Source organism: Eleutherodactylus coqui, chromosome 6, assembly GCF_035609145.1.
Source record: "Eleutherodactylus coqui strain aEleCoq1 chromosome 6, aEleCoq1.hap1, whole genome shotgun sequence".
Classification (NCBI taxonomy): Eukaryota; Metazoa; Chordata; class Amphibia; order Anura; family Eleutherodactylidae; genus Eleutherodactylus; species Eleutherodactylus coqui.
In genome coordinates this window covers 192,210,110-192,226,341 of record NC_089842.1, presented here as the reverse complement: position 1 = coordinate 192,226,341, position 16,232 = coordinate 192,210,110, and the positions used below count along the sequence as shown (strand labels likewise).

Sequence of the window (16,232 nt, the reverse complement as noted above, 5' to 3'; positions counted from 1 at the left end):
TTCATTTTTTTGGCTATTGTGTCAATTTTAAAACAGTTTTTTTTGTCCAGTGTACATAGGAATGAAGACATTCACCCCAAAATGGATCCCCCCGTTTGTCCCGTGTTCAGAAACATACCCATTGTGGCCCTAATCTACTTACAGGACACATGGCTAGGCCTATAATGGAGGGAATGCCCGCTGGATTTCAGGGCAGAACTGAATAAATTCCAGGCCCCATTGCCCACTTATACGGAAAAAAATTGACTTCCTAAAAATAATCCCCCCCCACCCCCCATTTTTTGGCATTCCCTAAATATTAGATAAAGGTAATAATATAAACTGCGTTTTATGTCCGAAGACAGGGGTAATTACGGAGGCTGGTTGGATTGGGCACATGGGGCAAGAAAACCGTGTATCCCCCCTCCTCTCATGCTTTTTGGGGGTATTTCGTAACCTCAGCGGCAGGGATGGGGTGTAAAAAGTGGCGCTCTGTGAGGCTTTGTAATCTTGCTGCGGTGCAGCGGTCTCGCACAGACGGCGCTCAACAAGGTGCTTCTGGAACTGCATGAAGGCGAGCGTTCCAGGGGCTTCTTGTAAATTACGGATTACAGGTAGCGGTCTGAATAACGCCGGGCTCACACGGCCGTAGGTGGAATCCGCTTGTGGAGGCCCGCAGCGGATTCCAGCTGTGAGCCCGGCTGTGACCCTGCGTACGGCCGCGTAATGTACTGCGCATAACTGTCTACTCACACAGGCGGTCATGCGCAGTACACAGTTGTTTGTTTTTATTTCCCGCGCCATCGCTTAGAGATGACCCGGGTAGCCGCAAGCCCATTTACAATGTGTTTGCACATGGGCTGCGGGTATATCCGCGGTAAAATATAGCATGCCGTGTTCTGTTTCTGCGAGTGGATTACGTAATTCCTACCCACTAATTGGGGGGAATTGTGTAATCCAATTCATGCGATTGATCCGTGGATTACCGCTGATCAAGCGCATGCAGAACCCGTAATTCCTCTCCGGTCATGTGTGACCGGCCTAATGTTAGATCGCTACTTTATCACGTGACCGGGGACCGCTCAACGAGGCCACCGGTCACTGCTCCAAGCACTCAGCGACCGTTGGTCGCTGGGTGCAAGGAGATTTAAAATTTCCTGGGCTCCCCAGTTCCTGCGAATGTGTCCGGCATTTTGCCGGCGGGCGCATGCGCAGCAGCCGGAAAGGTCCATGGAGGATAATCGCATCTGGATTCAAATGCGGAAGCCTCTGAGAAGATGTTTCATCTCCTCTCAACGATCGCACTGGTGAGGGGAGATGAAACTGCCAATTTTTAAAGAACTTTTACGTGATCGCCATTATGCATTGGATAACGGCGATGACGTGACCAGTAACCGCATACCGCGGCTCCCCGTGACATCTCCAGGCTCTTGGCTACCTTTGGTAGCCAGCAGCAGGGAGATTTTAAATTTCTTGGGCAATATTTCACTTTTGCGCATGCGTCCGCCATCATGCTGACGGGCGCATGTGCCGAAGCTGGGGTAAGGTCCGCGGATGAAGGGAAGATGAAACTTTAACTTTTAAGTTTTTTTTTTTTTACTTTTTAACTTTAAATGATCACCGTTATCCGATGGATAACGGTGATCATATGACTAGAAACCGCATACAGCGGTTCCCAGTCATATCTCCCTGCACTCGGCTAACTGTGACAGCTGGGTGCAGGGAGATTTTGAATTTGCCGGGCTCGCCGGCCTTCTGCGCATGCGCGCCACATCGGCACATCGCAGAAGCCAGCGGGTGGGGGGGTCCGGAGACCGGCCAGAGGACATGGAGGAAGCGGGGTGAGTATTTTCACCTCCCCTCATGGATCGGATCCATGAGGGGAGGTGAAACTTTTCTTTTTTCCACACTTTTCTTCACTTTTCCGCGATCACCATTATCCATTGTATAATGGCGATCGCGGTACCGGGGACCGCTCACCGCAGTCCCCACTGACATCTCCTGGCTCCCGACTCCTGTATTTTAAATTTCCCGCGCCGCTGGGCCTTCTGCGCATGCGGCTGACGTAATGCCGCCTGACGCGCATGCGCAGAAGGACGGCTACGGGGCCCAGAGCATCGGGAGAGCGGGGAGCAGCGTGCCGGACCCGGGTGAGTAATTTCAGCTGCTCCGATGAATCCGATCCATCAGGGCAGCTGAATATGTAACTTTTTTTCAACTTTTATTTACTTTTTTGCGATTGGCGCTATCCATTGCATAGCGCCGATCGCAATGCCGGCAGGGGGGGGGGTCCGTACAGCCCGGGATGACAGCTCCATGCTGTCAGCTACCTGCTGACACCGACAGCATGGAGCTGTCACGTCCAGAGCCTGAGGGGCTTTATTCTCTGTAGGACACATGTTTTTACGTCCTCAGAGAATAAAGCCCACTTCGGGAGGATGTAAAAACACTATGGGCTTGTCGTTAAGGGGTTAAATCTTGCATATTTACAAGAAGGGCAGCTATTTCCATCTTTCAGTACTTGTCTTGTATCTTTACAGCTCGAAGGGCCTTTGGCTTTTCTCCATCTGAGGTCTGATGTCTTATAACCTTGTCAATTAGCATTAATTTAGGTCATGAACACCCCAGTCATATGTTAGGTAGATAGTTGTCTAATTTAATACATACCTTATGCACATCATGAGAAACATGGGAACTGGTCTCCTTGAGCCTAGATATGGAGCTGTGACAAAGGCCTCCAATGACGGCCATCAAAGTGTTGAAGTTCTGCAGCTGCTGAAGTTTCTGTATGGACAAACAAAAACCAATGATCTTGGTGTAGACAGATGTGTAATTTGTTCCTCCTTCACCATCCATAGACATTACTCACCTGAGCCACATGAATAAATTTGGTGAGAACTTCAGCTCGTAACTGGGGAGTTGGTCGACTCAAGACCATCAACTGAACCCACTGAGAAATCCCATTGCAGAGAGCAATTGAACGTTCCATGGTGGGATTATCTTTCACACAACCGTTCACAATGTAGTTCTGATAGTCTGAAAACTAAGAAACAAAATCAAGATTATTATAAAGAACACAAGTTTCCTGCTGCTTATTTAGCACATGTAGTAAGCGCCCAAACAAATAAATTGGCATACTACGCTATTTGTATACGACTGTGTTGCAGTGACTGCTTGGCTACGCAACTAACTTTGTAGGCCACCTGACCAGTTAAAGGGGGTTTCCAATGAAATACAATTAATGACCTATCCTCAGGATAGGTCATTAATAGCTCATCGGCTGGGGTCTGACGCTCAGGACCATGGCCAATCAGCTGACCAGGTGCTGGGTATCAGCACCAAAACACACAGCGATACAGAGCAGAAGCTGCTTCTCCGACTTCTCTGTAGTTGCCAGCGTTTGGAATGGCAGGTGCAGCTCTCATTAAAATCAAACTACAAGTGCCAGCCACTACACAGGGCTCGGAGCAACAGCTTCTACTCCTTGTGTTGCTGAGCTGACAGCAGGTGACCGATCAGCTGAGGTCCCGGGTGGTGAACCACAGCCAACCAACTATTGATGATCTATCTCGAGGATAGGTTATTAATAGTATTTCCCTGGAAACTCCCTTTAAGCCTGGTGACACTGCTGTTCTGTGTGTTATATTTAGCATACAACCCAATGGATCATGGTGCCTGAGATAAATATATTAAAGCTTTGGAAACTGAGAAAGTGCTTATAATTCACATAAGTTTTAGATGCTAAATACCTGAGTGATGAAAAGTTACTTCTAACAAAAGCGGTTTAGTCATATACATTGTATTACTGTACAGTGTTATTACAAATGATCTTCCCGATTTGAGACCCTCATAACTCCCATTTGATGACACTTGGATACATACATTTGATATCAATGAAAACAGAAACTCAAAAAGTTTTATTGCACAACATAAAAAATGTTTTCCACATCAGAGGTGGTCAATGCGAGCCCCCTTTGTTAACCCATTCCCGCTCCAGGGCGAAAGTTTACGTCCTGTGAGCGGGGTACTTCCCGCAACAGGGCGTAAACATACGTCCTGGGGATAGCGCAGGATCACATATGATCCCGCGCTATCCCACAGCGGGAGCCGGCTGTCAGTCACAGCCGGCGTCCCGCTGCAACAGCGGGGGGCATCGGAGATGCCCCCCTCTGTTAACCCCTTCCCTGCCGCAATCTAAGTAGATCGCGGCAGGGAAAGAGTTCACAGTGATTTCGAAGGGACAGCCCATCCAGTTGGAGGACGTAAAATGGGTTTTCCTGTTCAGCTGTGGCAGAAGCCATATTTGTAGGATGTCCAGGTACGAAATCCTGAGAATTGTTTCCTCATGGAAAAAGAAGGGGCCGTACACTTTCCTATAATCCAAGTAGAAAAACACATTCACCTTGGGGAAGTTGCGTCAATTCTACACGTAGACATGTGGGTTTTCCCTCCCCCAGATTCTGTCATTATGTTTGTTAACTGTGCCTGAAAGGTTAAATAGGCTGTTTCATCACCAAACACTAAAGATTCCATAAAACCATTGCTTTCTATTAGAGTTTGCACACTCTCGCACAAAGAACGTCGCCCCGCTTTGTCGTCCGGTTTAAGGCTCCGTAGTAATTGTAGTTGGTAGAGATTACATCGCAAACATTTGCACAGAATCTCCCACACAGTCGGCTGCGGGATGTCAAATTTTCTGCTTGCTGTGATGGTGGATTTCTGAGGACTTCATGTGAAACTTGCATGGGCACACTCCACTATTTCCATGAGTACTGTTGGATAGCTTGACGATTTTCGCTTACAGATGCAACCTTTTTCAATAAAATTGGAGCAACGCTTACAAATTGTGTGCCCACTGGGTGGATCTTCAAATGTTGTTTGAAAATTATGTTGAAGAAGGTGCTTGTTGCCCAAAGCAACCAATCACAGTGCAGCTTTCATTTTACCGTTTACTGTTTCCATTGATATCAAATTTATGTATCTGAGTGTCATTAAGTGTGAATTATTAGGATTTCAAATCAGGAAGATCATTTGTAATAACGCTGTATATTACGCTCACCTAAGCTTCAGCCTGACTATAGGGTAGGTCTACAACTGAAGATACTGAACTACAGGAACATGCAGCTAGCTATAGCAAATTACTTTGTAGTTCTATAAAAAGACAAAGACCTTTAGGCCGCCTGCACACAGCTGGATCGGATCCCCTGCAAGAAATCTCACAGCGGGACCCAACCCATGCCGCTGCAGGGACCAGTGTGGGAACCACCTTCTCCTGCACCTCCAGGTCTCTGATGTGCTGGCCAGCCGGCGCAGAGCGGAGTCGGTGGCCTGGGAGTGACATTTCTGTGCGGGCATCTGCGAGACCCGCACAGAAATAGAGCATACCGCGATTTGTTTTCCGCGTGTGATTTCACGCGGACAAATCGCAGTCGTCTGCCTAGGATTGCGTTATTTAATGCAATCCTATGGCAGCTTCCACGGATGGAAATTCTGCGGGAAATCCCTCCGCAGAATTTCCACCCGTGTGCAGGGGGCCTTAGGCTGCCTGTCCATGGGCATTGTGAAATCCAGCGGTGGATCTCCGCTGTGGGGGCCGGCAGGAGCCGGCAGACGAATCTCCTAGGTTAGCCTATCTGACAGATAGGCTCACCACGGAGAATCACGGCAATTCACAGCATGCTGCGATTTGCCAACCGCGAGCGGAGAATCGCTATGATTCCCCACTCGTGGACAGGGGGGCTACGCTGTCCATAGCAATGCTATGGAGAGCGTTCACTGAATTCCCCGCAGCCGCAATATCGCCGTGGGGAACGCAATGGAAATTCGCCGTGGACAGGAGCCCTTAATTTTAATTTGTAAAAAAACAATGGCCTTCTTCATTAAACAAGCAGCTCATCTATACCAGTGTATGCACATAATTGGATACGGTTAGTAACCTATTTTCCAACATCAAGTAAAAGATGTCCGAGATTAGAAAATAAAAGTCTCTGTTTTTCTAGCGTCACTCTCGTCTAGTATCATGTATTGCAGCTCCATTGTCCGTCTGGAACATTTCTGACGAGTAGTCCTACGGTCATAACATGGTTTTGTAACTTTTACTCCTACTTAGTTCTACCTTCCTGTTTACTCACAGAAATTCTGCGGAATGATTTGAACTCCAGATAAGTCAAGTGTTCTGCCAGTTCTTGGGGCTCCAGATGGTCAAAGAGAAGGGAGACTTTCCTCTTCTTGCTGCAGTTAGGCTTTATTCTTTGTGTCAGTTTTCTCGACCACTCTCGAGAGTTACTAAAAGCAAAAAGGACAAATTATGGATATGCAGATAAGACAGCGAGACAGACAGATGTGATAAATAGATAGAAAAAGGCTGATGAAGTCTACGCCCTAAGTACTAACATTTGAGCAGTGTCAAGAAGATGCCAGTGTGACTCTTCACCATGCGCTCGCACCATCTCTTGGAACTCTTCCATGGTCTGAGTTAGGCGCAAGTCCATTTTAAACATAGTCCAAAGTTCTGTGATCCAATACCTAGTGTGGATAAAGGAGTTAATAATACCACATTTCTAACATGGATGGAAAACTAAGTTGTCCTGTACAAGTTAGACATGTTGAGAAGAAGAGTTGGTCACAACCTTCATACTGTCATCTCACCTTACAAAGTAGCAGATTTTGAGGCAGAATATCAATGACTTCTTCTCCAAAGCCTCCTCATATGTTTGGAATTTCAGTTAAGGTAAAAAAAAAAATCTAATAATAGCCAATACAAGTTATAGGAAAAGTGGAGAAATAGTGAATGTAATTTAAAAGAAACCAGTTTTAAAGGGCATTAATTCTATATTTATATGCCGTGTGTGTGTGTGTGTGGGGGGGGGGGGGGGGGGGGGGTCACACATCGTATGTAACACAGAAGGTTGAGGGGTTGTACAGAATCATAAAAACATGGCTCTTTTTTCCAAATACAACACCAAACCAGTCTATAGATTATATGTAGTTCTGTGGTTATTTACTTCAATAGAGATGAATTACAATATCTCAGACAACCTATGGACAGAGACAGTGCCGTTTCTGGAAGAAAGCAGCCACGTTTTTCTAATCCTGAAGAACCCCCTTAAGTAGGTCTCTCCTCATTACTTGCATCCTCCGAAATATATGTCCGTCATTACTGGCACTCAGGGTGTTTTAATTTTTTATTCTGATTACATGGGTTTGATATTATTGTTGCACGACCTGCGATCGATTAAGATCAATATTAGAGATGAGCGAGTATACTCGCTAAAGGCAATTGCTCGAGCGAGCATTGCCTTTAGCGAGTATCTCTCCCACTCGAGACTGCAGGTTCGGGTGCCGGCGCGGGGGAGCCGTGAGTAGCGGCTGTCAGCAGGAGGGAGCGGGGGGGAGAGAGGGAGAGAGAGATCTCCCCTCCGTTCCGCCCCGCTCTCCCCCGCAGCGCCGTGCCCACTGCCGGCACCCGAACCTGCAGTCTCGAGCGGGGGAGATACTCGCTAAAGGCAATGCTCGCTCGAGCAATTGCCTTTAGCGAGTATACTCGCTCATCTATAATCAATATCAAAAACTCCTGTAATTCTATTTGTAGACAGCCATATTCCTGTTACTGTACAAAAAAGTAGAAATATATATGAAATTAGCCCAAATAATACTTGAAAAGTTACTTGAATAGTTAGAGAAACTTTCAGCAACCATTTTACAACCCCAATTCCAAAAAAGGTTGGGACAATGTGTAAAATGCAAATGTAAAGAAAAAAGAATGCTATGATTTGAAATTCTCATATACCCCTGTGATTGGCTGCAGCTCAGCCAATTTATCAATCCCGCCTCTACAACCCGATGGCTGTTGATTGGTTCTTCTACGGCTGCTAGGCCAATCACAGCCATCGCATTGGTTCATCCAGCACTGCCTTGATTTGCTGAGCAGCAGTCGAAGAACCATCACAGCCAACGCTTCCTGGAGGTGGGATTTATGAATCCAGTAACCAGGAAGTGATGTTGTATGAGCGGCCGAGGACTGCGGGAAGCACGTTGGAGCTGTACCGAGCTTGATAGGCAAGTATAATAAGATATCCACAATAGAACAAAGAACACATATCATAAGATAAAAGTGAGACATTTTTCCATTTTGTTTAAAAAATTAACACACTTAGAAATTGATGGCAGCAACACATCTCACAAAAGGTGGGACAAAGGTAACAAAAAAGCTGAAAAAGTAAACAGAATGAATGAAAAATAACTCCAGTGTCAATTTTTTACTAATTCACATGACTGTGTATAACAAGAGCATGTTAGAGAGGCAGAGTCTCTCCAAAGCAAAGATCGTCAAAATCACCAATCTCTGAAAAAATTTCAATAAAATGTTCCTCAACGTAAAATTGCAAAGACTTTGAATATCCCACCATCTACAGTACATAATGTCATCAAAAGATTAAGAGAATCTGGAGAAATTCATGTGTACAAAAGACAAGGCAGACAGTCACTATTGGATGCTCGAGATTTACGGGCCCTCAAGCGTCACTGCATTAAAAACACATAATTCTGTAATGCAAATCACTATATGGGCTCAGGAATACTTCCAGAAATCATTGTCTGTGAACACAATTTGCCATGTAATCCACAAATGTAAGTTAAAGCTGTTTTATGCAAAAAAAAGTAGTCAAATATCAACACAATCCAGAAACACCAACGTCTTCTCTGGGCCGAGAGAAAATTGAAAGCTGTTCTGCGCTCAGATGAATCAAAATCTAAAATGCTTATCCCCTTGCTACTAAAACATAAAAATGTGAAACATATAAACTCAGCATTCACCCATTATGGATGGGCAAGAAAGCACGGATATCATTACAAAAAATGGTGCTAGATAAAGAGGAAGGGGGAATATATTTCCAAAACATACGTAATTATAACATAGTGTGTCTCGCAAGACATATAATGGATAAACAGATGTATATTCCTGTAGGGAAATAGAATCAAACCTAGCAGCTCCTTGGAGCCTAGTTGCGTGCCTGCACACACCAATATCCAAATTACGGTGAGACATTAAAAGATTGCAGCTGCTAAGAGACACCATAGTAACCTGGAAAGAGTTAAGGAAGGCGTTTAACGTATCTTTTCTAATATCCAAGCACATGCCACTGATAGGACACCCTGAATTTCATAGGGGACTAGATGATAAGATCTTCAGAGATTGGAGTGGAAGCGGCCTGATAACAGCAGAGCAATTCATACATGAGGAAGACCGGAGATGGCATACACAGAAGGAAATCCATGACAAATGCAAGATACCCAGCGTACAATTCCTACAAATTAAAACAAACACTTTCTTTCTGTAGAGGCAAACTAATGAATTTAACCAGAGAAGCCCCGACCAATGATTTTGATGCATTGATTGCGTAGATACAGCGAACACCTTCATTGGCCAACATACAAAAAGCAATTAGACACATTCAATAAAAAAGGTAAAAATAAGATTTCCTCACAATGAAAAGGGATTACCAATGACATGGATCTAGAAAACAAAATACTGAAGGGCTGGACCAGAATCCGTAAACATGTTCAAAGTGAGGTGTGGAGGGAAACTTTTTTCAAGGTGATGCACTACACCATATATGGCTTCAACATACCTGCACCATCGCATAAACCTAATCAATTGGTCGAATGCCCAAAGTGTGGCACACGCACTACCGACTTTGAGCATGGCATATGGTTGCGCACATATGTAAGCACGGTCTGGACAACCATAGCACAACATATGTTGAATAAATGGAACATAAAAATATCAGTAGACAAACAATCCATGCTATTTCACACTGAACCACAACAGACAATAGACACACCAGACCAACAGACAATGGACACGCCAGACCAACAGACATTACCACCTTTCCTACATATTTTTCTCTTGGCAGCCAAATGGGCAATACTTAAACACTGGTTAGAACAAACAATGCCAGATGTAATGGAGGTAGAAGCACAAATCATACATGTAATGACGCTAGAAAGAATAGAAGTGGAGCGCAACAAGGAAAAAGGGGCAAAACACCATTTTAAGAAATGGAAACATTTTCTGGTATCGAATTTCTGAGATTCTGAGATTTTGGCTATAGTTGCTCCCTTCAAATACACAAAATGGTACCTAATAGAGGAATTGAAAGGAACATGAGGAAGACTAGCAGGGCAAAAGAGAAGCTAACCTTCCCAAAGAGAACTGACACGTCTGCAAGAAAATCGCAAGGATCTGACAAACCACGACACGACGTAGGCAAATTGATATGAAAGATCATCATCCTCATCTCCCCCCCCCCCCCCCCCAACCTATATTTTCCCCAATCAACTATGCTCCCCCCCAAAAGTTTCAGGGAAATAAAAACTTTCACTTTTTATTTATTTATTTATTTGGAAATTATTAGTTATATGAATATGTACAATACGAGTATGCTCCCTCTAGGTGTTTTTTTTTTAAATACAAACAGCTGATTTAGTATTCATAAGTTACACATGGTCTATGCTATGTAAAACAACAAGTGTGATGTCAATGTCTTTGTACCTATTTTTGTTGAAAAATAGGCAAAAGAAAAAAAAAATCTGAAACTCTTTTGGAAACCACGGACACCGTGTCCTGCAGACTCAAGAGGAGAGGGACCATCCAGCTTGTAATCAGCACACAGTTCAAAATTCTGCATCTCTGGTGGTATGGGGTTGCATTAGTGCCTGTGGCATGGGCAGCTTACACATCTTATAAGGCAGTATCAATGCTGAGCAGTATATAGAAGTGTTAGAACAACATATGCTCCATTCAGACAATGTCTTTTTTTTAGAAAAGGCCTTACATATTTCAGCAAGACAACGCTAAACCACATACTGCATCCATCACAACAGCATGGCTTCACAGAAGAGTCCGGGTGCTGAATCGGCCGCCGGCAGTCCAGACCTTTCACCAATAGAAAACATTTTGTTACATTATGAAACAAAAAAAAAAGAGGACCCAGGACTGTTGAGCATCTAGAATCCTCCATCAGACAAGAATGGGACAGCATTCCTCTCCCAAAACTCCAGCAATTGGTTTTCTCACTTATTAGATGTTTAAAAGAAGAGGGGATGCTACTCAGTGGTAGACATGGCCCCGGCCCAACTTCTTTGAGATGTGTTGCTGCCATCAATTTCTAAAGGAGTTCATTTTTTTAAATGCAATGAGAAAAAATCTCACTTTCACCTTCTGATATATTTTATTGTGCATAAAAAATAGTTATATGTAATTTCAAAATGATTGCATTCTCTTTTTTTTTTACATTTTACACAATTTTTTCGGAATTGGGGGTTGTAATGATCCTGGCATAGTTTATGCAGCAAAGGATATAGTGTCCTAAGCTTGTTGAGCAGGTCTGCTGAGGGAATCAGGAAGCCATGCATGGTCAGCACGATCTGCACCAGCTCACTGCTCTGGCAAACATTCCCATCAGAATCTGAAAAAGATAAGGGTTATAAAGATTAGAAGGGATGAATCCAATCTAGTGAAGTCACAGGAGCTCTGCTTTCCTGCCCAGGAAAACACAATGAGCAGTACAGGATATCACTTGTTGCTGCTGGTAAATACAGCATCATGATGTAAAGGGACAGATGTGTCAATACTGTCATAGGGTCAAGCCCCGATACAACATAAAAACAGTCACAGTGTACATTAGCAAGTCATTTCAATTTTCATATTGTCTGCATTGGAGCTATAAAACTGACTACATGCAAGAGGCTATGAGCTAGACCCAATGCCAAGGACCATTCCTGATCTAGGTTTCCTCAATGTCACACTCCAATTTTGTCTCAGCTGAGGATACCGCGATGCAGGTTCAGGATACAATGCAGAAGGAGGAATCACAAAATATACTACATTTATTTAGGAACAGAATTATACAAGTAGTTAAAGGTATAATAATGAATATGCAATTGCACTTTACTGATCCTCCCTAATGCTAGCTATGGCTAACTAAAACCTTGGTTTACTAATACTTCAAATGCAATACATAATGACAGCAAAGAAAATAGTCATGAAGATACTGCGCACCAAAGCAGAGATGACTAATGTAACACAGAGATCCTTCAAACACTAACACTCTTATACAGTATGCTTTCATAATGTCTTTTAAATAATACACTCCATAAGTCAGGTTCCAAGATTCAATGTTTGTAATGTTAACCCTAACTCTTACAACAGTCCTGCTAATTAACAAACTGTATCCCTTTTTTGCTATGCACATCTAGTCCCCATGTCAAGGCCAGCCTCACTTACAGTTCTGTTCTGCGAGAGTCACCTCTACTCCTGACCTAGGTTTGTCTTGGGTCAGGAGAATGACTCTATTGTGGTTTCCTTTGCACACAGTCTCTTCTCCAATCAGGCAATATTTAGTTCCCATATTTTCTAGTGATGGCTCCTTTATCCAACACCCTGAGCTGGCAACTCTGCACAATCCAGCTCCCTAAGAAATCTGGCCAGCTTTCACACCGAGTCCCCCTGTACAGCGTACTCTTCAAGCTATTGTTTCTTTCACACACAAGGATCCAGCAGAAACAATAGTCTCCTGTGCTCAGTCTGTGGGGCAACAGAAATACCTTTTTAACGACACATACATCAGGCTATCAGTCCTTTGTTGGGAAGCAGGCTTAACACCATTGTGCCAGAATCGGGCTCAAATTTTGGTGCACACGACAATTTGGTGCAATTGATTGTCCATTGTCATTAGCAACTTTTTTAACTCTCTAGGGGAGCCCCTTACAATTTGTACTGTTTAGGAGGCACTTTGGAAATATTAATGGGGTGTTTGCCTATTTGGGGTTAGGTAATAATTAGTTGAAGCTAAAAAAAAGATAAAAATACATTAGGTCATTCTTCAACCTGAGCCTGTCTTCAAAAGTTGGCAACTATCTCATGCGCATATATAGCAGGCACTTTTCCGGCCTCGTTTGGCATTTTGGGAGAATGTGATGTGTTGAGGGTGCAGTTGTCTTTAGATGCACTTTTCGTTCAGAACATGCTCTAATATTAACGGGGTTTTCCAGGGAAATACTATTGATGACTTATCATCAGGAGAGGTCATCAAGAGTTAATCGGCCAGGGTCCTGATGATAGGTCATCAATAGTACAGTACTTCACTGGAAAACCGTTTAAAGGAGTACAGTATATGCCATTGCTAATTCCTTTTATGTTCTCTGCTCACATATACTACATACTAAGCAGGAAGCATCTGATCTTTTTTGGTCTCTCACACTTGCTTTGAGCTTCCTCTCTAGCTTATTGCAATTTACAAGTAGTGCTTGCAGGAGGCAATTTCGAGATGAGTTTAGGCAAGGTGTGTGTGTGCGGTGGGAGATGTACAGGTAGGGCCAAGCAGTACACCTGGGAGGGGATTGTTTCTCTTCCACCTATTGTACAAGGGCTAATAGCTCATTGTGACAGCTGTGGAACACGTTGCATGTTATCACACCAGCCGGTGGCTTTGTCCCAGTTACATAAGCAATAACATGAGAACATGAAGAGGTACTCAGGATTATTATAAGTGCGGCACGTTGCTTTCTAGGATCACTCCAAGAACATCAGATATCACTTTAGCGCATAATCTGTCATTTATTCTGAACATCACTTCATGGAAAATAAATCTAAATTAAGGAGGCCGTTTCTCTATTTCACTTCTTCTGTTCTAGCAGGTTAGCAGAAGATTTCCTGCTGAGTTTCCATTCAGGGGAACTTCTTGTATTAATGCTAATGTGATTGCAATTTTCATCCATTTTCCTAACAATAGACTTTCTTTTGTTAATGTTCCTCCCACATTTCCCAGCACAGAATCAGTCCCTGGGGGTTTCCAGTTGATTCCTGCTCTCCGGGTACCAAATAGAGCAGTCCCCTGCTACGAGACAGCACTCGAGAGAGTTAAAAGGCAGCTAGAGGATTTTCTTAAGATGTCAGATTTCTTACTGAGGTTTATACCATATGCTATATACATGTAGCTCTCTGAAATGCTTCTCTTACTTTACATCTAATAGCTGTAATTGCAGGGGATGAAGTCTTCCTACATGTAGGGTATATATTTTATAGGACATCCTAAAAGTGCAAGGTGGCTACCCTAAAGGGTTAAAGTGTTGCTATTGCAGTAGACTGAGAGATGCACCAAAATTTGCACAAAATTATTGTCTATGCCAAAATTTGTGCCCAGATTTCAGCACGGCTGAACAGAGCTTCTTTAGCTGATGCCTGGCAAGTTAAAGGGAATTTCTGTTGTGCCAGAGTGAAAACGCAGGGTCAGTGTAAGCAAGCAGAGGTGCTGCTGGGGAGCTGCCACAAGAGGTGCAACAGTTTGCAGAGGGGCTGCTGACAAAGAGAGACAGGAAGGGGCAGTGGGAGTCTGGATTTCTGGAGCACTGTGCAGAGGGATCAGAGACTGCTTTCTATCAAGAGGGAGAAAGTAGACGGTTTACAGCCACATCCTGGTAGAGACAACTGATTGCAACCTGAAAACAAGAAGGATGAGCAGTGTAGTTGTACTCCTAATCTAAAGCAGCCTGGGTCACCGGAAGCAGCAATGGCTCTGCAAAACAACTGTAAGTGAGACCAGCCTCAACTCCAATGCTACATGGGCACACTGTAAGGACATAGCAGCCAACAGGCCTGTTGTGTAGGAGAGCATTGCACTAATGGAATTGGACTGTTCAACAACGTACATGGCTTGCGATTGCGGGCTGAGATAGATATGCAAGAGTATGAGCCCATATAATAGAAACCTGGTGATTGCAGTTTGAATGCTACATTTATAATAAACCGCCTGGATAATAGCAGAGTGTTAACCCTTATCAAGATGAAGTTTTCTGATATATACTTTTATTCTACAGCACTAACCTTTGTACAGTAATATTGACCATGTTCTGATAGTATTAAATATCCTAGGATTTAGTTACCCGCAGCTAGCGACAGGTAAATCTACAGTAAAAGTTAATTGTTTACTTGTTAATATTTTTTTATCTGCTTACATTTCTCTGTTCTTAAATAAATATTGCACATTTTTGGTACTCCTTCTGCTGCATTACGTCCTGAATCTGTGTCGCAATGCTACCAACCGTGAAGTATGCACAAGGACAGAGGTGGCTACAGTGTAAAGGTGCCCATACACATTCTATGAATGCTGGCCGTACCTACCAATTTCAAAAAGACTGTCCAACTATGTAATGTGTATGGCAGGGGCGTAACTATAGGGGATGCAGGGGATGCGGTTGCACCCGGGCCCAGGAGCCTTAGGAGGCCATAAGGCCTTTATTCTCCATATAGGGAGCCAGTACTATGAATAAAGCATTATATTTCTGGACAGTGTTACAGATTTTGCACTGGGGCCCAGAAGCTCCAAGTTACGCCTCTGGTGTATGGGGTGTCCTGACTCTCCTCCAAAAGGTAGATATTAGGAAAAAAAGAAGGGCTGGGTATGTTGGATTGTATCAAGCCCGATCCTTTCATTTTCAAGGGCAATAAGCCACTGCCAGGAGTCTGGAAGCAGCTTACTCCCCTCTCCAGACTGAGATCACATGCACGCTCAGCCAACCGTTAAACTTTGCAGGAATAGTTACGACATAATACTTTCCAGTTTAGGCAAGAGGATGTCCTTGTCAACATAGATATGTGTATGACATTCCTTGCTTGGTGTTGAAGGCCATGCACCAGGCTCGACTAAAAATATCCCTATTACCTAACAGTTGTAGATCCTTTCTATTTTAGAGGTCAGGAGCTCAGAAAAAGGTAAACGGTTAACTGCCTCAAAGACACAACAACAAAGTATCCTGATGTAATTCATTATCGATTGGGCACAGCTTGAGGTTCTCACATCAAACACATCCTGACTGGTGCCGGGGTAGTGACATTTCAGCTCTGAAGCTGTAAAAAGCTCTGAACTTACATAAACATACGCGGCAACCTACATTTTATAGTGCAAGATCTTTTTAACATTCATGTATCAGTTTTCCATAAATATATAGAAATACCAAACCTCATAGAATAGGTCTGTGCAGGAGAGTGGAATTGCGAAGGGTAAAATCTGCTGGGGAATAAAGTAGCGGGAATGTGGCTGATATTTTACGAATCATATCCACATTCTAGGAAATAAATAAAAGAAAATAAATCTTGGTATTTGTATAGCGCCAACTTATTCTGCAGCGGTTTCAGGTAATTATTAGAGATGAGCGAGCACCAAAATGCTCGGGTGCTCGTTACTCGGGACGAA

General features: G+C 43.6%; 1 protein-coding gene across 4 annotated transcripts in view; it reads right to left on the bottom strand.

Annotated features, from left to right (window-relative positions):
* RASGRP1 (RAS guanyl releasing protein 1) overlaps window positions 1-16,232 on the bottom strand; it is a 280,379-nt gene that overhangs the window by 15,158 nt on the left and 248,989 nt on the right. For 3 of the 4 annotated variants that reach the window (XM_066608516.1, XM_066608514.1, XM_066608515.1), the window contains exons 3-8: window positions 11,342-11,447; window positions 6,628-6,690; window positions 6,373-6,504; window positions 6,111-6,264; window positions 2,849-3,022; window positions 2,647-2,763 (exon numbers count right to left, since the gene is read on the bottom strand). In XM_066608516.1, coding sequence (XP_066464613.1) covers window positions 2,647-2,763; window positions 2,849-3,022; window positions 6,111-6,264; window positions 6,373-6,504; window positions 6,628-6,690; window positions 11,342-11,447 — 746 coding nt within the window. The remainder of the gene's footprint in view (window positions 1-2,646; window positions 2,764-2,848; window positions 3,023-6,110; window positions 6,265-6,372; window positions 6,505-6,627; window positions 6,691-11,341; window positions 11,448-16,232) is intronic. The other variant, XM_066608517.1, reaches the window with a different exon arrangement.